Source organism: Apostichopus japonicus, chromosome 10 (assembly GCF_037975245.1).
Source record: "Apostichopus japonicus isolate 1M-3 chromosome 10, ASM3797524v1, whole genome shotgun sequence".
Taxonomy (NCBI): Eukaryota; Metazoa; Echinodermata; class Holothuroidea; order Aspidochirotida; family Stichopodidae; genus Apostichopus; species Apostichopus japonicus.
In genome coordinates this window covers 6,583,177-6,606,627 of record NC_092570.1, presented here as the reverse complement: position 1 = coordinate 6,606,627, position 23,451 = coordinate 6,583,177, and the positions used below count along the sequence as shown (strand labels likewise).

Sequence of the window (23,451 nt, the reverse complement as noted above, 5' to 3'; positions counted from 1 at the left end):
AACAGGTCCTAAGGCATTAGCTAAATCAGCGAGAACACACCAGCACAGCGTACCTGAGCTACTGTGTCGTAGGCAATTGTTGTGTACTTCTCCTGAAAGTGAATGACTTGATATGACCTTCTGGAAGATGTTCCTGTTCATAAGCAGACACAATTTACATTTGTCTGTATAATTCAGTAACTGCCACCATTCTGATTCAGAGCAGCACCCGTAACCTTCTTACAGTTAATTTATAGCCTAGCCTACAGTAGTACGAGGCTACACTGACTTAGTAACAGTAACACTGGTTAGGTTTAACATTAGGGCTCAGGACTAATATCGGACCTTAGCTGAGCTTGGACTTAAACGTTAGGTGGTGAGACAGTGATTAACGTGGATACAACCACCATGGCTAGCCAGAAGGTTTTAAGAGAGAATCTTAGCCACTGGGATCACAAGAACAGTTCTTTGGCTCCCTTGAACCAGGTCCAAAGGGATAGCATTATGGAGTTGACAACTGTTGCATCCAGCCGCCCACTACCAATGGAGGTGAATCTCTAGCCTAATTTGCAAATATTCATGTCACGCCAAGCTATTTGTATAAGTTATCTCCCTAGATACGTATCATTCTTAAGTTTCTAGTCAGAATGCTAGCACTGGGAACTAAAACTAAAAGACTGGTAATACTGTATTCCTAGGGACCTAGGCTAGTCAAAGTTAGCCTTAGTCCTACAGGGTTAACCTAACTTATTAAGGACTGCAAGTTAATGTTAGCTGTAAGTAACTTGTGTCCAAAGCCAAGTTTCCAGTGATCCAACATTAATAACAAGTCATTAAGAGTAAAACTTGCAAGTTGACACAGGCCCTACTCATCTTTTTTTGTGACTAGCAGTTGAAGCTCTTTGTATGTATGGTGGTGTACAGTAAGTCAAATCGTAACCAACTTTTCAATAACAGTTTAAATAAAAAAGGCAAAAAACCCACCAAAATTGTCACAGTTAAGCAATTAAACATCAACTTTGTATTTTGAGACACCTTCATGGATCACAGAAAGAAGGAAAAGGGCCAGACTTATGCTCTTTTACCAAATTATTAATGGCCTAATTGCAGTCCCAAACGATACTAATTCCTTCTTGAAACCAGGGAGGTGTGGCCGCTATACACAAATTCCACATAATCATTGTGCTTTTCAGTATAGTTTCTATCCTAGGTCTGTAAAAGACTGGAAAACACAATCCTTGGCCATTAAAGAGAGCCCTAGTCTTGAGGTGTTTAAGACAAGATTGCCCACGCATTGTTATTAGCGCTGTGCACCAACATCCTCGTTGTGATACCCGAGAGGGTTTTTTAACAAACTGTACCTAACAGAAGCAGATTTCACCCATCTTAGCAGAATTAAATTTAAATGGAAACTGCAATGCATGCGGAAGTTACGGAAATTTTTCCTAACTTTGAGCAGTTTGACTCCTGACCTTTACAAGTAAAGTTTTTCTATTACTATCGGAATCTGGTCAACCCATCAATGAAATCACATAGCTGAGGGAGAGAACTAAAACACTGAGCTAACATGGTTTCTAAACAGAAATAGTGTTTTGTGTTATATTTTGCAGCTTCCACTTGATGAACCAGGTAGTGTCTCACAAAAATTGTCAATGGTTGGCATGAATATGAGCACGGAGGAAGATCCTTTCTCACAGGCTTTTGCCTCTTTGGAGATGAAGGACGAGAAAATAAACAATGCTCAACAGGTAAATATGAAATATATTGTTGGGAATAATTTAGTGTTTAAAAATATTTAACATAGTAAATATGAAGTGTGAGATATTATCAGTATGTTTATTTCTATTTTAAATGTACTAAAATAATTATGGATCTCTTTATTTATTTGGCAAGTTGGTTCAATCTTGTTCAGATATGTTTGTAACATATTCCCAGCATTCTTCGTATTGTTTCCGATGTCTTCAGCCAGCAGCTGTTTGTGAATTTCATGACCACGAGTAGCATATTAAAACGATAAAGGAAAGAGAATCAGAGTCTCGGGAGAGAAGAAATTATCAAAGATCTTGAGGAAGCACAGTCCCTGCACATTTACAGATCAGGAAAAAGAAAACTGATGAAGATATATGAACCTAAAATCTGAGCCCTTCAGTACCTACAGAGAGCTTTGCTTATTTCTGCTGCGATCCATCTTATGAGAGTGATATTAATTTGCTTCAAGTGGCAGGTTTAAGTGTGAAGTAGATGGATTGTTTGTCTGACACTCACCAAAATAGACATTGGTATCAGTAGTAAAAAATTCCAGTCATTCTCGAAACATTTTCAACATTATTTTGTCCATCCTTCACAGTTTTTTGCTTGTGTTATATAAACAAAGTTGAAAGTAGCAGTGCAGCAGGGTTCCCCTCTTTATCATTCAAACGTTGCCAGTAAGATGTGTTCCGTTGATCTAGACTTAACATAGACTAATTTTGTAAAGTTAATTCAATTTGCATCATAGATTCATATCAGAGAGGATAATAACCTGGGCTGAGCAGGTTGACACCAAATTTTAGACATTATTCTGTCTTTCCCTTTGCAGTTTTTTGCTTGGATCAACAAAGTTGAAAGTAAAATGGAAGAAGATGAAGAGCAACCATATAAGTAAGTCAATAATATGTAAATAATATGTAAATAATTCTCCGATATTTCACAAATTCAGACAACAAGTAGAGCAGACAGAGAGAAGATACTCACAAAGGGCTTTGTAATGTTCGCAGCACTTTGGCTTTTCTAAAGTTACATTCTTCTTTTTATCCCCAGATATTCTTGTAGCATCTAAAAAACTTGTAAGGGTATATTTGACAAATATTGCAAATTTGCATATTGAGGGCATGGGGTTAGAACATGGCCATATGAGGAACAGGAAATTTCTATGTGTTATGCAGTAATTTGGGATTGCATGGTTGACACCCAAGCAAATATTTTAAATAACTGAATCGGCCATTGCTTGCAATATTACAGAGTTTACTGCGATCAGCTCCACCATTACCGACAACAATGTCAACAAGTCCTAGATGAGGTGTCTTCCGCACTTAACCACCTCAGCGACCTTCAACAGCAATATGTCCACGTCTCAACTAAGACCAATGCCCTCCATGAGGCATGTGAAGAATCTATGAATGATCAGGTATAAAATAAACACCCACACCAATGTACTTGTATGTCAGTATTAGCCGTGTGACTAGCCTGTTTCTATTAGAAATATATATATACTGTATTTATATATTATATATATATATGTTTGGAACTTTTCATACAGTCAGTTTGATTGCTTTGAACTGTTACGTGAATGTAAAATAAAGAGAGGTCATTGTGTGAGAAAATTGTCACAACTGGTGGAAGTAAGGGTTTGGTAAATGGATATTCATATATTATCAGATATTCATGAATTTGTGGTAAAGGCAGCAATTATTTAACATTAATAATGTTTTCAAAAGAAGGAAAGCATTTGCAGGTAATATGCAATGGTTAAATGGAAATTTTATGAATGATATGTTAATAGTAAATACCAGACTTCAATGCAGTGAGTCCATACAGGTATTCTAACATAGTTGCCTGTAACTGCAATCGTCCTCATGGATCAGTTACCATACTTTTGGCATTTTATGGATACATTTACCTTTTTATATTCAGGGAAAAAATACTTTTACCATCTCTCGTAACCAAATTCCTGTCTCAACTACTGACAAATACCAATTGAAAAATTAACAATCAGTTGTATTGAGTTCTCACATTTTTTTTCTTTCAATATTCGTACGGATAGACCGAACTCGTCAACAAAGCCGAGACTATCAGTTCTAAGCTTTCTTACTTCAACGAACTGGAAAGGATAAACCAGAAATTAAGTTCACCGGCCTTTTCAGTGACCAGTGAGGGGTTTGTACCTCTTCTCACCAAGCTAGATGAATGCATCATACATATTACATCAAATGTAAGTTTTAAGAAATGAGATTACACTGAGATTTATGTCTTAAATTTGTCCAACACGATTACAGAATATTTCAAAACTATTGTCAGAAATAAAAGTTCTTCCCATTAGATAAAAAGTTTATTTTATATTTTGTTGTTGATTTCTAGTCATTATGTTTCTCTCATTGTAATTTGTTTTTATATGTTTTTTATATTTATTTATCTTTTCTTCCTGTTTCTTCTTTTCATTTTAAAAAACCAGCCAAACTATAAAGAGTATGAGTTATATAAGACGAGATTACATCAATGTCTTTCGAAAGTTTTATCTCTGGTGAAGACGACAGTGTTCAACACGTTGCAACAAGCAACGCAACAAGTACGACCAAAGACGGTAAGTTTTATCCGCTCATCACTTCTTCCAAAATCTATAAAAGACTCATGATTTACTTTCATCTTGAATGCAGCTGAACATGAAACAATTCTTAAATTTTTAAAATGATTTTAAGAAGTTGGGAGATATGGAATGGACATGATTTGAACCAATCAGCTTAAACTCAGGAAATCATGTCATCTGTTTAAGTGGAGGTATAAACCCATGCGTATTAGAACAAGCCAACATAGACACACGCTTGTTTCTGAAACAGAACACTTGTTGAAAAATGGCAACTTGAATTGCATTTGCTAAAGGCCCAGTCACATCTCACCGGATTGCACGAACGGACAAGAGTACGCGCGAAAAACAGTCATCCGGTTATTTCCGTTGGCAAAAGTTGTCGCGTATGCATCTGGGGTTTGCAACGTACCGGACGTTCAACGGTGAAAACGGAATACAAACGCACAAGGGACGGACAGCAACGGACGAACAACGGATGAACAACGGAATAACAACGAACGAACTAACGAACACCAACGGATAGTAACGAATTTACAACGGATAAAGAACATACAAAACGTAGGAGTACCGGAAAAGTAACGAACATACCGGACTAGCAACGGGGAAGAAACGGTCTAAAACCTGGGCCTCCGGAGTGCCTCGAAATCAGGGGGCATCCTCATGAAGTTGATGGAAGATTTTGGTCTTCCATTCGCAGCTCCTGCATTAGTTGGTCATAAAGACCACACTGCCGTCTTCTCTGTGAACCTAGCAAGGCCCTAGACAAGCATTTACGCCGAGCACGTCTCTTCCTTCTCTTCTTGACTTGTTCATTGGTCTTGATGTTGGCTTCAATGATAAGCATCTGTGCTTGTAAAGCTGGCACTGTGGTCTGAAGCTTGAATCTTTCTGAAGGGTCCATGATGTAGGTGTTGACGGTAGAGGTTATAGGAGCAGAATGAGGCGTGGGACGCTTGGAGTGGACAAGGTGGAGGTACGCTGCATCTCCGTTCTATGTCCGTCTGTTATACTTTCCTGGCCTGAGTTCTTCCGTTTCTTCCGTGTAACGTACGTTACCTATCTGTTCATTGTCAGTTCTATTCCTTTGCACTTCCGTTATTTCTACGTTAGCGTCCGTCGAATATACGGTATAGGTACTGTACTTCTACGTTTCATCCGCTCTTTGTCCGTTAATGATCCGGTGAGCAATAGCAATAACCAGAGACGAACGGAGAAATACAGTATGCCAAACGCATACAGAACGAACAAAACGCATGAGAAACTGATAAAACGGAAGCTTAACGGATTAGTAACGAATAAATAACGGAGACATTTTTCGGTGGATGTCCGTTCCAAGTTTTGTGCATGTTCAAAATCGACACCGGACAAACCGGACTCTCCCGGTAATGAAACGTAGACGGACGGAGGAGAACCGCATACTAAACGGATACTAACGTACATCAACGGAGTGCCATTTTTTGTCTTCGTTCCCTCTCCGTTATTGCAATCCGGTGAGATGTGACTGGGCTTTAATATACATGACATAACCTACGAATGATTAGTATTCACAACATTGTGTCCGTGTTGGTTTACATAAAGATGTGAAATTATTAATGTATGAAACAAATTGCTGGTTTTAAATGTGACTTGCTTTCACTGATGAATATAGGATGAATATTATACAGTTGAAATTGGTAATCGATTTCTTGATCTTTCCTCAGGAGCAGACAGTCAACCCCTCAGAAAATGCCTTTACTTTATTTTATGGAAAGTTTAGGACCAACGCACCAAAAGTCAAAGCTTTGATGGACCAGATTGAACAGAGACTTGGGAAAAGTCCAGAGTAAGAATCATTTTCCAGTTTGTATTTCCTTTTTTCAGAAAGTGTAAAAACTTTTGATCAAACTTACCGCAAAGGAAGATCTATTCCATGGTGCTTGTCCTAGAGATCACTTCAAAACGTTCGACCGCAAATTTTTCGGGATAGCTCAAGTTCAAGAATTGGTTCTTGATACTGAACAACTGGATGCCTCCTTTTGAACTAAATCCAAAAACAGTCCCTCAGAAATTTCATTTTTTTTGAGAAATTCAGCATCATAGCCTGCACATACAAAATCTGATAGTTAGTTAACATTTATAACATGCATTGCTATTATTCCATATCACCCGTTTTACATTACCTTACCCTTAAGAATGTTAATTTTACTTTTCATTTCATATCAGGTATCAAACCCTTCTAAAAGACTGCCACCAGTGTTACTTTCAACAGAGGCAGCAGTTGTTGGGTCCGAGTATCTTTCAAGCAGTCACAGAACTGGCCACTAAACATAGCAAAGACCATTGTGCCTTGGTAAGACAACTATATATTTAATTCCACCCTCTGGATATGACTTTGTATTTTTGGTCCATTTTGTATCCATTTTGTACTTTTGTATTTCGTTTTGTAGTTTATGTATTTATTTTGTATCCATTTTGTATTTTTAATCCATTTACTCTTTGCAAGCCATTCTCATGCAAAACTTATCTTAGGTGTGAAAGAAAAATAGTATATTAGTAATGGGAATATTATTATGTACACTCCTTGAAAGGCATAATTAATTTAATATGAAATCTGGTGTGGTATTTGGAAGAAAATGGAAAAACTCATATTTATAACACAATGCAGTACGGAATATAGGATTTATTTTGATCGACATCTGTGGATTAAAAAAGAGGACTTTTTGTCTCTAATTTGGTCATTCAGTTTTCCGTTATTCATTTATACTTTGATAATAAAGTTATGGTAGGTTACCCCTGCTGTTCATGTTTTAGATTGCAATAATGTATAGAATATGGAGTATGAGGAGTTCCCTGGTACTCATATATGTTCATAAATTTGTTCAATGACCTTGGTACTCATAATGAGACAGGTATCATTTATAGATATAATGAATAACTAGGTACTTATCTTTATACTGAAGTACTGTTTTGGTTAATGCAATATCATGGACCCTCCTGGTACTCATATTAATGCTGGGATGCAGACTGGACTATACTGGATTAATTGACAATTGGGTACTAATGTTTATACTGTTTGGTTGATGTAATATCATGGATACCCCTGGTACTCATATTAATGCTATGATGCAGTCTGGACTATACTGGATTAATTGAAAATTGGGTTCTAATGGTTACACTGTTTGGTTAATGTAATATCATGGATACCCCTGATACTCATATTAATGCTGGGATGCAGCCTGGACTATATCAAATCAATGGATAATTGTGTATCAGGGTTAACGTTTAATATCAGCTTGGAATGTGAAATTTTGGTGGAGGTCAATGGTGCTCTGTGTAGGTTGGATTATAAAGTTGACAGGTATATCTGTTGTAGATTAAACTAAGGTGTGAAGAGAGAGAGATCAAGTGATGCCTGGAGTACTCATGTATTGGATAATCCTGGTACCTGTGAGGAGTAACCGGTGATGCAATGGATCTCGTGATAAACTACGATCTACTTTTGTTGACACTTTTAGGTTCGGAGCGGATGTGCTTTCATGGCGCACGTCTGTGAAGACGAACACCAACTTTTCTTCCATTTCTTCAGTCAGCCTACGGAAGGTCTCGAGTGAGTAGTTTATTTTCATTTTTTATGATTAAATGATTTGCTGGCTTGGTTTTATAAAACTGTTTACACTTACTTCTATAGCAGTAACACTGAAAATGGCAGACATTTTGGCAGAGTTTTTATTGGAAGTAAAGTTTGTGATAATTCTGTACACTTTTGGGAGATTTGTGTCTACTTTGTGAATAAGTATGGGTTAACATTATTAGAGAGCCTGAAGGATGTAATGCAACCTTCCACAAGTGGTAAGTTTAAAGCAACGCTTTCACAGAAGCAACGTGATGGAAAAGACAAGAAAGAAAAAAAATAAGAGGAAAGGAAGTGGGCAATAGAGGGGGGTGTGCAAGTTGAAGAGAGGCAGTTTTGAATAAATAATAAATAAATTATTTTTAGTCAATGTAAATATCACATTAAATGCCATTATAAATAATATACAATATAGAATATAAATAATATAGAAGTGGGCAAAAGAGTTTGGTGTGCAAGTTGAAGAGAGAGGCAGTTTTGAATAAATAGTAAATAAATGTTTTTTAGTGAAAAGCCCAAAAGTCTGCAATATATATATATTTGAGGATTATATATAAATAATACAATATTTAAAATATAATATTTAATTATGGCATTTAATGTGATATTTATATTGCTAACTTTCATCTCAAAGTTCAATCAAATCTGAATAAATACTATTTAACTCTTCCGCAGCGAAATGTTGGAGGGTCTGTGTATGAGTTTATACGATGTTCTACGACCGCTGATCATACACATCAACCATCTGGAGACCCTCGCCGAGCTCTGCGGAATCTTGAAAAATGAAATGCTTCAGGATCATGTTCTAAATAATGGTAGAGTTTTCACTTTCTCCAATCCAGTCGATTTTCATTTTCATTTTTGCATTCACATCAAAATTGCAACGACAGCATTATCCGACCAGAATAAACTGTTCTAGCAGATTGAGTAGAAAACAAGAATCAGAGGTGAATTTTAAATCTGTAGGAATCACAACTTATAAAATATATGACAGAATCAAACAAGAACATGTTTTGTATTGCATTTGAGAGAAAACTTTTTCCACGATAAGTGAAAAAAAAACTTTGAAATAAACTTCCAAGATTAAATTATTTCTCCTAATATTTGCAGCGGAGGAGCTGGGGGCGTTCGGAGCCCTGGCCAGGCAGATGTTAGAAGACGTTCAAGAACGGCTGGTCTACAGAGCGAGTGTCTATGTCAGGACAGATATTCTGTCCTATCAACCAGCCCCTGGTGACCTCGCATACCCGGAAAAACTAGAAATGATGAAGGTATTTCATCTTTTAGTAACATGCGAACATTTGATTAAAGTTTTTATTTTTTTTATTTTTTATTTTTTATTATTGTCATCTTAATGAGGATGTCTGATTAAAGTGTCTGATTAAAGCAGCCTGTTTGTTCTTGGTCAACAATTTTCACCAAACCTTTAGCTGTGACAAAACCTTTCTATCTGCAAAAGAAATTGCAATTGATCAATCTAAGACAACCTGCTAGATTTTTTTTTCTTTAAATTGAAATAAGTGAAATACAGTTAATCTTTAATACTTGAAAATATCAAAAGATTTTTGAAAGGGTGTTTACTATTGATTGCTTTCATAACCTCTAAAATATAACTAAAGCAAAAAAACGTTAAAGTTAGAAGGTTTACAGTATTGTATCAATGCAATGCTTTCTCGCCCAAACTTTATACAACAGTTGACCCCTGGTCATTGGTAACTGTTCTCACCCGCATATCCAAGTGAGCACCATTGAGAGAGTCCCTCCAGGTTAATACAGTACACAACGTCCACATGTCCCCTCGGGTCCCTCCCGTTGGGTGCGGTCATAAAACCGTAACTATATTCACAAGTTACCCTGGCAGGTCCTGATTTGTACGCCTGGAGGGCAACGAAGCCGAAGTGCCTTGCCCAAGGACGCAACCTAATGATCTATGCAGGACTTGAACCTACAACCATTAGATTGCAAGTCCATTGCCTTTCCATTTGACCCGAACACTCCACAAAACATGTTTAATTTCTTTTTCGGACAGAGTATAGCCGAGAGCTTGCAAGAGAAGAGACCGGCTGAACAGACGGCTACCAAAGATTCAGATAACGAATCTGTGGATTCAGCTACCAGCAAAGAGGTTGCGAATATCAACGAGACGGCATCTTCGATACAAGATGGACAGAGTGAAGCTAGCGCTGCAATAAATGGAAAACTCTTCACAGGAGCTGGTGAGTACAAGTGGTTGCTATAGAGACAAATGGAAAACACATTGACCTTGAACATGTTTGGTTGTTCCATCTATCAAAAGAGAGCAACGGTGAAGGAGCTGGGGGGTGGACAGAGGTTAGGGGGAGGGGTTGGCACAGTAATTCACATCCCCCAGTTTTGTGAAAACCTTATAATTCCCATTTTCATTACTTAAAAGTGTCACTTTTTGTTAATGTAAAGTGCTACACTTTTTCATGTTTGGAATTTAAAAAATGCCCTTTTGCTGAGAAATGGAAATAACTTCGGGGATTTTTGTTTTGGTGGTTTTGTGTACTCACATGTAAAGGGGTTAAAAAAAGGGTGTAAATGAGTAAAACTTGGAAGAAACTTGTTACTAAGTTATGTCTCTGCCTACAAAGTTACTTCTGTTGGTTCATATTCAGGTACTGCTCGGGCAGTAAGAAGTAACTCCACCATGTCTCCCGCTGACCTTCATGGGATGTGGTACCCTACAGTCAGAAGGACCCTAGTCTGCCTATCGAAGCTCTACAGGTGTATAGATGTAAGTTGAAAGTATTTTTTTGCCATTTTCATGATCATTTCTGAAGTTGAACTGGTAATTTCTAAAGCTATAAAAATTAAAATTAAGATACAAAGGTAACTCCTTCTTTTTTTTTTTCGACACTCATTAAATTAACGACTGTGATGTCTCCTAAATGGAATACAATTTTTCTGAGTTGTATGTGGATGGTATTAATGACAGTTATCTCTATCACATAGACCAAAAAAAGATGGTTGGGTTTTGTGTCTACTTTTAGTATCTATGGATACTAAAATTGTTTTAATCATAAATATTCAGGCATCAGAAGTTTACAGTTTGGAATTATGCTTCGTCCTCGTATTTATTTTGTCCACAATGCCAAACTATATAGTCACAAGTGTTTATTACTTCACAGACATATTCAAAGAAAATATCGAATTATGATCAAATGCAAACATTAACGTACAAAGATACCTTTATGTTATTTTTCCCCGACAAGCTATGTCCGTAACGTTAATTTTAAAACAAAACAAATGGTTTTATTTCTTTTCGCTAACAGAGGTCAATATTCCAAGGTTTATCTCAGGAAATCTTACAATGCTGTATACAGTCTTTACTATTAGCCAGTGATTCCATTGTTAAGAAAAAGGTTTGTGTTCTTCATCGTTTCCTTCTTCTTGTCTGCAATTTATTTTCCATAAACCGTGAACCTTTGCAATCAGTAAAGCGCAACGTAGCATATTAGTGGAAAGTCATTCATTTTATTTTTATTTTTAATTTATTTATTTTTTTTTTTGAAAGTCATTCACGTCGGATCTGTCTTGTGGAGTCTTCTTACATCTGTTGTGATACGAACGAAACAAACTATCAATCTGGATTACTGTTTAAATGTCTTCGATGACGGGGGAGAAATTATGCGCCAAAAATTTCAAATTAAGCTGCCATAAATTATAAAAAAACAGTGAAAATAGTAGTGACCTTTGACATCCGTGATCATATGGCACTATTCATACTTTGTTATACATCGCAAAATGCTTTCAATTCATATCTGTTTGCAGGATGAATTTGGCAGAGAGCTGTTTCTTATCAAATATCTTCTAGTGATTCTATTGGAAATCTATAAAAATCTGTAGAAATAGGAAGTTGTTAGTTCCTTAGACACCGGGTTACCATGTCATTAAATTTACAGAGATAGTTTTCCGTTCCATTGGAAATATCCTGATCGTACAATTCCCAATAGACCTTTGCTTTCTCTGTTTGTAGAGTGAAGTCGACGGAGAACTTTTTCTCATAAAACATTTACTGATTCTACGGGAGCAGATTGCACCATTCCAAGTTGAATTTGCCATCAAAGAAACTTCCTTAGATTTCTCATCAACTAGAAGTAAGTGATTGTCCTTTTTTTCAGTACCTAAATTTTTTATTTTAATTATCTTTCTGAGGGCTTTGTGCAATACATTAATTTTTGATATGTCTGAGAGTAATATTGGTTAGCAATATTGCTAAATGGTAGATTTCAATACCAGTTATAATTTTTGAAACAGTACTTTTAAACTCTAAAAACTGCTTTAGCACGGAAAGTTGGTTCTAAAGAGATCAGTAGGAAGTTAAGCCGCTTTTGTCGAATAACCTTAAAATAACTTCTTATTTATATGTATCTATAAAACATTATCTTTCAAATTTATTAGAATTAATGTGCAATCCAAATGATGATATGTGCAATCCAAATGATGATATGTGCAATCCAAATGATGATATGTGCTCTTTGGTAGTGTAGTATTTTGTGTACTTGAACTTGTGTCACAAGTAGTACTTTGTTGAGATACACAAAGGTTTGAGTTTTCACACCTTGGGGTAGAAATTCTAAGGACCAAAGGGGGGGGGGGGAGGAATTAATAGGGTGCAGCAAAGAAAAGTTAGGATAAATGGTAGTAGAAAGTGAAGAGAAAAGGAGGGAGAGTAAGGGTGCAGGAAGCAGGAGAGGTTGGTCCTTAAAAAGTGATGTAATGTCTTGTTTACACAGATGCTGCCATGGATTTCTTCAGCAAGAAAGGAAGATTGTTCTCTCTGGGAAGTAATAATTCCGTCCTGGAGTTTTTATTAGAGGTTTGTCATGTTTCATGGAATTTTTGTATCCTATTTTTCTTTTCCATATTTGATATGACATACAATACAATATTTCATAAATATTTTATAAAATATTTATATACAATATATTATATATACAAAAATATATATACAAATATATATACAACAAAAAAATAACAAATACAAATATATAGATATATATATACATAAATATATATACAAAAATATTTCATACCATATTTCATAAAATACATATGATGCATGTATATGCATATATGTAGTTTGTGTTAATCTTTGCAGCACGAACGCTGTATCATCTGATCCACACATGTGATGTGTGTGGAACCCAGCGTTGTATAAGGTCACGACTGGAATATCAAAATATTGTGACCAAATATCAAAAGGTAAAAGGTCCTGAAAGTGTCAACTTTTTCACATATAGGGAATACAGTGACTCAAGTTTATGATTCTACCCGAGACAGGAAAATCGCCAGTAGTGACTTGGGTTGACTTGATCGCAAACTGAAGTGACTAGTTATAAATCTGGTTAAATCTTACAGGTGTGTCCTTGTAAAAGATGTGTTGCAGATCTCCATGAAACACTTTGCTTTTGAGTGGACTTTATTTCAACAGTTTGTAGAACATCTAAAGAGAAGGTTTCCAAGTGTAAAATCTTTCTATTAAAAAAAATATCAAATTTTGTTTTTTAATATATTATTATTTATATATTTAATATATTATTATATAATATTTATTTTTTAATATATTATTAATGGAAAAATCAGTAGCAAAAGGAAACCAATGCTTTTCCAAAGATGTTAATGCTTTTGACATCAAATACCATCACATTTAACCACCTAAGGTAGAGTAACTCAACTCTGTAAATTTACATGATAAACATGATATTGTGATGAAAGTGTTCATATATCAATATAGCTAATTCTACTCTTTTGTGTGAGCGTTTAATAGATAGGCTCCCTTTCTTGAGGAAAAAGCTGTTTTGAGGTGAAAATGTCTTCTATCTCTTCTCCCCCTTTTGTTTCTAGGGAGCTCCACTTGTGACAGAGTATTACGTCGACTCCAAGAAGGATGTAGATAACCAGCTGAAGAAGACCTGTGAGGGATTCATTAGGCACTGTACACACGTCATGACACTCGAACTTACTACATTCCTGACAAAGGTATAAATTTGCATTCTGAAATTTTCTATCTTTTTAACCTCAAATCTCATATTTTTGTGACTATTTTTTCCAACCAGTGTAATTTTGATGTCATAAACCGAGGAGATGTATTCTACCAGGCCATTTCCCTGAAAGCGAGTCTATTTTGCCAGGAGCACGTGCTACAAATTCGTCTGCCATTATTCGGGACATTTTTGGTAGGATTGAAGAAGAGCGTGACTACGGACTGTTTTGTAACCAGCTCATTTCGTAGGTTATTTTTAACTAATGTAACAGCACAGTTTTTACAAGATGCATCGTTTCGTAAAACCTGGAGTAAATCGGAATAAAACCTCATCCTAACGATTCACTACGAGCAACTATAAAGCAAGATGAAAACTAAAACAAAGTTTCTGGGGTAAAGATATGAATCGAATGAAATTAACATGATTGAATGCTAACGATTCACTTTTGATCTTTTATAGGCTGAAGTAGTCAAGAATATTGGCCAAGAGGGAGAGGGACCTAAGGTGTCTTTAAGGAGCCAGCCATTTGCCAATCCAGGTGAGCATATGTTGAGTAATCCATTGTGTGATTGTGTTGGTTTTTGATTGGTTGATTATCAATTATCTACACCAGATATAAAGTAAAAAAAGACAAAAATGAATACAAAAATGAAAAAAGAAAAGAATAACCAAAAAATGGGGGAAAGTTGTTCGCTTAAACTGGTAAGACTAATCATCAACTAAATGCACCTGTTTGAGTTAACAGATATACTTGATAGTGTTCTTACTCCCTCCTCCCCTCCCCTCCCCCTCCCCTCCTTCCCCCTCCCCCCAATGAACATGAACAAAGTTGCAATTTGTTAATTTTAGACATATACATACCTTTTAAGAAAAATCACCCAAGGTAGAGCTCAGGCCAAAAAAAGGTTGATCCACTCTCAGTCCAGTATCTGTTAAAACGTCAAGACTGTAAGTGTATGATCATGATGATGTTTTAGACATACACATAGTAAACAACTTTATGTTATTCTTGCTTCTCCGTTCAATAATATCTGCAATAAATCGAATCCTAAATTTAACCGCTGTCATCATTGCTCAGAGCAAGTCCAGTTCATTTTGTGAAACAGGAAAGGGATCTCTCTTTAGATTGACTAGTGATTTTACAAAGCTGTGATTAGATGACATACAGAGCTTCTAATGTATTAAGAAAGATGACAAATGGTCATAAATGGGTTTTATTTGGAGGGGGGGGGTAGGGGTGGAGAGGGACTGCAACCATCAGTGTCTATTTCCTTACTGATAGATCTAATTGTCTAATTTAATAATTGTCATTATCTGCTAACAAAATTAGGATACATGAAAAAAGGGAAGCAGTTTTGCAAAACTTCTGAAGTTTCAACGTGCTAAAATTTCGGTCACATCTCTCCGTGTAGAATTTTGGAATGATAGCTAAATGGAATTCTTCTGAGTAACTGTTGAAGTTGGTGTATTTTTCTTCTTCTTTACAGAGAAGCTGAGAGATATTGTTGGGATCACCAACAAACAGATAAAATCCTTAGTATCTGTTATATTTGAGAAAATGTCTCTATATCTAGCTAATAAGGATACAGAATACATTCTCTTCAGACCGGTTAAGGTATGTCACATTGGTAATTACAAGAAGTCCTATATTGGCATTGTAACCAAGCAATTATATTAAAGAGCTGCTACAATATGATGCTAATGGTTTCCTGAGGGCATATCCCAATTGTTTGTTTAGTTTAGTTTGTTATGTTTGTGTGATTGTTTGTGTATTTTTGTCCCTTTACATTTCCTATTCAAAAATACTTTTTCTTAAGTCAATATTAAAAGAAATTTCTCAGTCCATTTAACTTTAGAGTCTGTTACAGCAGCAATAAGACCGTAATCACATACATAGCGTAGGGAATTTAAAGTATCCCAAGGTTTGATATTTGGAGCAAAATGAAATTTAAAATATGGTCATTTCTTTTGTTGATGTAAAGAGGAGACATAATACCTGATAATCCCATTGATAATCCCATTTGTAATCCCATTGATAATCCCATTGGCATTCTGACTTACCAACCAACATTCTGTTAGAGGAAATAGTGGTGTAAACTTGGTGAATTTAACTCATTTATATTAATGTCCTAACTTTGTTTAACACATTTTTTGCTTTGTTTCACGTTGTTCCTCAGACAAACATACAACAGTCTTTCCAGAGATTTGAAGTTCTAGTTAAAGATAACTACACGGAAGAAGATCAGCAGATTATTGGATGTCCGTCTGCAGAACAGGTAGGATAAAAATAGTTATAACAGTTCTTAGTAAAAGGAACTACGAAACAAACACTGTTCCCTAATTTGTTATGGTCTTAAACCATTATGAAGGTAGGATATAAATAGTTACAACAGTTCTTAGTAAAAGGAACTACGAAACAAACACTGTTCCCTAATTTGTTATGGTCTTAAACCATTATGAAGGTAGGATATAAATAGTAACAACAGTTCTTAGTACAAGGAACTACAAAATAAACACTTTTCCCTACTTTGTTATGGTCTTAAACTATTATGAAGGTAGGATATAGATAGTTACGACAGTTCTTAGTACAAGGAATTATTAAATGAACACTTTTCCCTAATTTGTTATGGTCTTAAACCATTATGAAGGTAGGATATAACTAGTTACAACAGTTCTTAATGCAAGGAACTACGAAATAAACACTTTTCCCTAATTTGTTATGGTCTTAAACCATTATGAAGGTAGGATATAACTAGTTACAACAGTTCTTAGTAAAAGGAACTACGAAACAAACACTGTTCCCTAATTTGTTATGGTCTTAAACCATTATGAAGGTAGGATATAAATAGTTACAACAGTTCTTAGTAAAAGGAACTACGAAACAAACACTTTTCCCTGATTTGTTATGGTCTTAAACCATTATGAAGGTAGGATATAAATAGTAACAACAGTTCTTAGTACAAGGAACTACAAAATAAACACTTTTCCCTACTTTGTTATGGTCTTAAACTATTATGAAGGTAGGATATAGATAGTTACGACAGTTCTTAGTACAAGGAATTATTAAATGAACACTTTTCCCTAATTTGTTATGGTCTTAAACCATTATGAAGGTAGGATATAACTAGTTACAACAGTTCTTAATGCAAGGAACTACGAAATAAACACTTTTCCCTAATTTGTTATGGTCTTAAACCATTATGAAGGTAGGATATAACTAGTTACAACAGTTCTTAGTACAAGGAACTACAAAATGAACACTTTTCCCTAATTTGTTATGGTCTTAAACCATTATGAAGGTAGGATATAACTAGTTACAATAAGGGGTTAATCAACGGTCTAGCGTGCGTTACTCACAGGATTAATGCACGATCGGGGGATAATGCAAGCGATACACGAGGGCGGAGCCCGAGTGCATCCAGCGATAGCATTAACACCCGAAGTGCATTAATCATGTGAGTAACGCATGCTAGACCGTTCATTAACCCCGTTCATTCATACACTACCATTTGTGTGGGGGAAAAATCATAAAACAAAACATTTTTGGTTACATATAACCAAAGATTTATTAAAGTGATGCCCCGTAGTTTTACCGTGCGTTACTCACAGGATTAACCACGGTCAGCTGACCTGAATGGACCAATAGGATTTAGGAATCTTTACTAAGTATGAATGAACAGTTCTTAATACATGGAACTACAAATGAACACTTTCCTTACATGAAGAACTGTTGTGGAATGGTTGTGGTCTTTCACCACTATGAAGGTAGGGCATAAATAGCCTGAATTAAGTGGTACCATTAATTTATCAAATTATCCTTTAAAACAATTAAAATCTTCTACTGTCTTTCTTTTTTCTTCCAACTTCAGGTGAACCTTTTACTCTCTGCATCTCCTTAATCCAATCCAGCTGATAAAAACAGATGTTGCACAGTGTAAAGAAAGTGGGTTTTTCTCTCATCATCAAGTACACTGGAACAGAAGCAAGTTTGTTATCTTGGTGTGTTCAAAATCTTGAGGGAGAATGTTTAATTTCAAAACCAACTTCAATATGTAGCTTCAATCTACCACATTTCACACTCTAGATGTACTTATTAAACCTATCAAATTTGCATATACCAGTCAGGCCTGAAGCTGTTATAATCATAACTTGTTGATGATAAAAAACAACCTATTGAATGAGTAACTTCACAGACATTCAAAAAGAACATTGAACTAGTAACCTGAGTTTGTTTTAGAAGGGAAAAAGGAGGGGGCGGGGGGGGGGGGAGGTAGTGGAGTGTGGCAATGGAATGTAACCAGCTGCTTAATTCCTTCTGTCTATATCTGTCAGTTATTCATTGTAAGAAACAGATTTACAGATTAAAAATTATTTTTCAAATAAAGTTTGTAAATAAATATGAAACTTTTTGTTTAAATATTGCAAGGTTCCTTTATTTACATATAATTTTCAACTTATTTGTCTTATGAAAGATGGTTATACCTGTGTTTGAATTTTTTTGGCAAACATTAATTATTTCTAATCAGCAAAACTGAGCCATAATTATGATACCTTATCATGCTTCATTTGTAATCAGAATTTACTGATAAAATCAGATTCTTACTCAAACATTTAATTTTTTTTTTTTTTACTTACCAAGAAAGAAAAAACATGGAAATATTCAAATGATTATATTATGAAAAGCAAGCTTTGTTGTTTTGTATGTGATGAATCCCATGCAGGATTCTGGGTAGGTTTAAATTAATTTGCATCACTTGCTATGAATTGTCCAGAAATCTGTGCAACAAATGAATGAGAATGTCATGTGTGCACTCTGTTATTACTCGTATGGTTAAGTAGGGTGCGTGAAGTGCGGGTACAATTTGATACAATTTGAAACTACACGGTATGTGCTGATGTACATGTAGGATCACTTCTTGGATTATACCAAGTTTGTGTATAACAAATGTGGCAATAAAAGCACAAAACGTTTTGATATTGATGCTTGCGATTTCAGTATAGGTTTGCTGGGAAACCCATATACTATACAGGAATATGGAAGTGGGTCATGAGAAATGATTTTACACCATTTTGATCTTTGAAATTTGATTTGGCCTTAATGGAGCAAAAGGAAAGTTTCAAAATGAAAACTAGTTTAATGAGATTTGCATTTTCTTGTTAGTTTAAGAAAATAAATCGACCCCCACCCACACCCTTCCCCTCTGTCTCTTCAAACAAACTATATTTAACAGTACACAGAAACTTTCCCTCCCACTTCGAATTTCAGTCCATGCTGCTGGGCCCAATAGAAATTCATTCAGTTTCAGATTTTTCTATAAATGTTCACAGAATTTTTCTATCAATAGTTGGAAAACAAACTTGAGTAGAAATATTGGTAATGTCTCACGATTATGGTAAAACTAATAATAAATTTAGTCATTTTTTTCTGTTCACATTGTAATATCTTCTGTATATTCTTGTCCAAAAAAATACAATTCTAAAAATGTTTTCAAAGTAAGGATTTGTTATCTCAGCTTCTTTTTTTGTATAATATTTGAGTAGTAGTTATAAGTATATGACATTAAGTATATTGATTGGCAGAAGAATTTCGAGTGGGTATCAAATACATGATAATGTACCCTGTCCCTCCCCAGGCCCAAACCACCCCCTATCCCCCTCCATTCCTTGACTTGAGCCATTTGGAAGTTCAACTACACACAAACACAGCACAGTCAGGGATATAGAAACCATGGGTGTGTTTGTGGTGTATGTCAGTGGCATAGGGGCCTAGCCCTCTCCCCTCCCCCCCCAAAAAAAAATATCTGTCAGGTCATCCAAAAACTAGGTGAACACAATTTTTAGGCCATGCCTGCCCCATAAATAAACATTGGATCCACCCTAACACATTTATCAATCCCTCCAAATTTTCACTCTAAAAATAAATTTCAGAGTATCGTTGTGAAAAGACAAGAATAATTGAATATGCTGCCGCTTCCATGTGTTATCTTTTCCCCTTGAATTTTCCATCAGCTCTCCCTCTTCGTGGCTGCCAGTATCCCCAGTCAATAACAGTACCCTTACCCACAAAAATACCCTCTTACACCCCTGACATCTCTACCGACATCACCAATTCGATTTGATGTAAGGAGCCACCATAAAAGTAAACCTCGGAACTTTCCGACAATATGGATGCATACGTGCATGGCATGATACGACAAAATCTACTATTTGAATTTTTTCAACAACAGGGTACATTTTTGTATTTCAACTACAGAAGAGCACTTTTTGAATAACAAAAGTACACTTATTTTCTGCTCCCTCCTCACCTTCCCTTACCCCTACCCGTTTCGCTCCCCGTTCTACCCATCTTAGCGCATTCATCGAACCCAAACAGCAAGAACCACTTTCTTGTGGCATGAGTATGTACGCATTCTAGCGATTTTACGTAACAGTAAGACAAGGATAGGAAATGGTCACATTAAAGTTAACGTGTCAAATCAATATTGTACAGACGACACCTACTTCTGCTACAGTACTGATGTACACTGATCAACTGATATACGTGTACCTGGGTCAGAGACAGCATATGAGACTGATTGACTGAGATATTGTTCGGTCTGAAAACCAGAACCAACCAAAAAGAAATACCCATTTAAGGTAACAGAACAAAATAGACTGCATGCACTGTATCATATTATTATTATGAGCATTTTGTGTTCGCACGATTAACTGGGGCATAATCTTAAACTTTGGCCTAGCCTGTTTGTTCAAGTTCAGCTGAATAGGCTGATACAGGCTGATAGGTATAGCCTAAGTCTTTGTTACTCCAAATAAAACTGCCTACGTAAGAACGTATATTTCGAGTGTTATAAAATGATATGGACCTCTATATTGATGCTCTCCATTTCCAAATTCTATGTTTAAGGTAGCAGACTTGTCAAGATGCGACAGTTAAAGGGAAAAGTCAAGAAGGAATCGAAGAAGGAGAAACGGGAGAGGAAGAAGGAAAACATGGAGGCACAGCGGACCATGGTCCGGGTGGTCGTGCCAGTTTTGGTAGCCATAGCGGTACTTTTAGTCACATTTTTATACATGCAGACCAGACCTCAGTTAAAAATGATGGAGCCAAACTAATTATGGTGCATATGTAGCATCTCTTGAGTTCATTACATTTTTGGGGGGAGATGCTAACTGTACAACGGTGTTCTACGATCATAAAAAGGAAACCATTTCTCTAAGGCTCTCTTCAATTGGAAAGATGAGCAGTCACTTACAGTTAACAGAATATGAGCCATTATTTATTTCAAAGTACATTCTTAAAACAGTCTCTACGTCATTCCAGTTTTGGAATGCTTTTGGATGTCTTCGTTCAGCCATGAGGGTTTCCCATTTGGGCAGACTTTGTCTTCCATGTTGTCTAAGTTATTGGAATAATATATGACTCATGTGTTAATTTGATCTGCTGGAAATATTACCTATATATCCTGGAACTATGTAAAGGTCCGAGAGATTGCTGCGATGCACTTTTTACCAAGCTGTTTGCACCAATATATACTTGAGAAGGGCAATGCAAAGATGTTATAGAGCGACTGTGTGCTAAATGTATTTCCGACATGTCCTATCCAGACTGACTATTAATTGCTGAGACATCAAGAAAGGACAACATCCAGGGCAAGAAATATTCTAAGGGTCATAGAGACTGTGCATTGAACATTTTCACAGAGGTTATTTTCTAACATTTCTTGACACATCAATTTGTTTAAGGTCATTTTGGGTCAAGAATTTGTCGTTGATACTGACAGCGGACCTACACCACGTAAAAGAGGAGCATCTCGGGACTATAGTCTTTGTTTATTTGAAAGAGAAAGTTCTTATATTTTGAGATGTTTTATTTGTTAGAATTTAGGGAATTTCACAATTTATAGGCTGCGTTTATGTTGGTATCATGAAGCATAGTGAGGACGAGGTATATACTACATGCCTGACTAACCAGAGGCCAAGACCGACAGCAATATCATAACGATGTGTGTGCATCTGGAAGCCACATTTATTCAGTCAACCAGAGCACATATTAGTTTACACTGCCTTGGACACTCTTATTAGAGTATCTCAAACAGAGAATTTAACAAAACCAATTCCATGTGATCTGTTTCACCCAAAACAGGCGTTAGAATGTGGCACCATCCTGGGGATGTCACAGTGTGAATTCATCTTCGTCATCAAGTACTTAGGGCATCAATTTATGAACTGGAACCAAATTCTGTAAGTTTGAATCTTGGTTTCATTGTCAAATTGTGAATGTGAATTAATTTATGTATCTATGGCATGAAACTCAAAAAGTTTGAAATAGTTATAACAATGTTACATGTATCCTTGTCACAAATATTATCTGATTACATTGGCACATGGAAAATCACTTGCCACTAGTCCTTACAATAAGTAATTTTCTTTTCTTTTTCTAAGTTAAAAAACGTTTTACCAGGTTGGAAGTGCAATAGGCAGTGACATATTTTAAATTAATTGATAAATGGTATTCTCTTTCCTTTGTTTCAAAAGCTTTTTTGGTCTACATTATATTAAAACTGGAAAGTAAAACTGTATGTCCTCTCCTATGTAGTTAGCCAGGTTCTTTGTAATATTGAACAATGGTATTACAAAACCTCACATACAGATAAGCCAGTGTTATACAACCTGACGATATATTGTTTCTAGTCAGAAATGTGCTAATTTGGAGCATGTGATTGTCAACTTTACAATTGTATTTGGTTATTAGTAAGTCGCTTTTGAGTCTAAAAATAAAAAGATAACATAACCGAAAATGGAGAATCAGATCGAAAAATTAATACATATTTTGTACGGAGGTTTTTTTGCTCACAGCTTTACCATCCCCGTAGCCCAGTATCAGATGCAAATGATTTTTGAGAAATATTGTCAATAGCCAACGATCATGAAATATTGCAATTTTTTTTTATGTTGAATACAAAGTCAACTTTTTTCTTCCATAATATACCTGTACATAATAAATACTCCAAATTACACAATTTACAGAGTGAGTTTGGTTTGTTTCTTACATTGATGTTCTGGTAACATGTTTCCCTCTATGTCTGTTTTTGCCCAACTGACCCATCCAGTGATGTTCACAGGATTTTTAAGTTTGTGTTGGTTGGGGGAGGAGGGTGGGATGGGGTCATTTTAGACATTGATTTAGGTGGGGGCATGAACCTTTATGGAAGGGCCATAGGTGGATCTAGTCTTATTTAGGATGGAGTTTAACCCTGGGGTTGTTGAAGCCACTGTCCAAGTACTGAGTGAGGTCCCCAGAAAAGTGTTACGGCATCAAAAGGTGCATTTTGAGACATCTCAGGCTTAAAAACTACTTTTTTTTGCAAGGTTGCAAAGGGAGAGTGCCTACCCCACAGACCTCAGGCAGTCTACTGCCCTTGACCCAGAGGAGTGGTCAGACTTAAAAAAATCCTGACAACACGGTTTTATAAAAAACAAGGTTATATCCTAACTTAAACATCACTAAT

The 23,451-nt window shown here is 35.9% G+C and overlaps 1 protein-coding gene across 1 annotated transcript; it reads left to right on the top strand.

The window, feature by feature from the left end:
* Positions 1–36: 36 nt before the first annotated feature.
* LOC139974843 (conserved oligomeric Golgi complex subunit 3-like) lies at positions 37–19,439 on the top strand. The gene is made up of 21 exons (XM_071982312.1): positions 37–528; positions 1,590–1,727; positions 2,558–2,619; positions 2,980–3,145; positions 3,782–3,949; positions 4,190–4,318; positions 6,022–6,143; positions 6,524–6,650; positions 7,816–7,907; positions 8,607–8,746; positions 9,042–9,202; positions 9,961–10,147; positions 10,571–10,689; positions 11,228–11,317; positions 11,932–12,052; positions 12,692–12,774; positions 13,803–13,937; positions 14,402–14,480; positions 15,430–15,557; positions 16,120–16,218; positions 17,812–19,439. Exons 1-21 carry the CDS (start codon positions 388–390, stop codon positions 17,839–17,841), a joined length of 2,517 nt encoding a protein of 838 aa, XP_071838413.1. The 5' UTR covers positions 37–387; the 3' UTR covers positions 17,842–19,439.
* Positions 19,440–23,451: the final 4,012 nt, after the last annotated feature.

Coding starts and splice junctions, on each gene's coding strand:
- LOC139974843 (XM_071982312.1), top strand. CDS start 388: ATGGCTAGCCAGAAGGTTTTAAGAGAGAATCTTAGCCACTGGGATCAC. Junction 6,144..6,523: donor AGACTTGGGAAAAGTCCAGA/GTAAGAATCATT, acceptor ATTTCATATCAG/GTATCAAACCCTTCTAAAAG. Junction 16,219..17,811: donor GATGTCCGTCTGCAGAACAG/GTAGGATAAAAA, acceptor TTCCAACTTCAG/GTGAACCTTTTACTCTCTGC.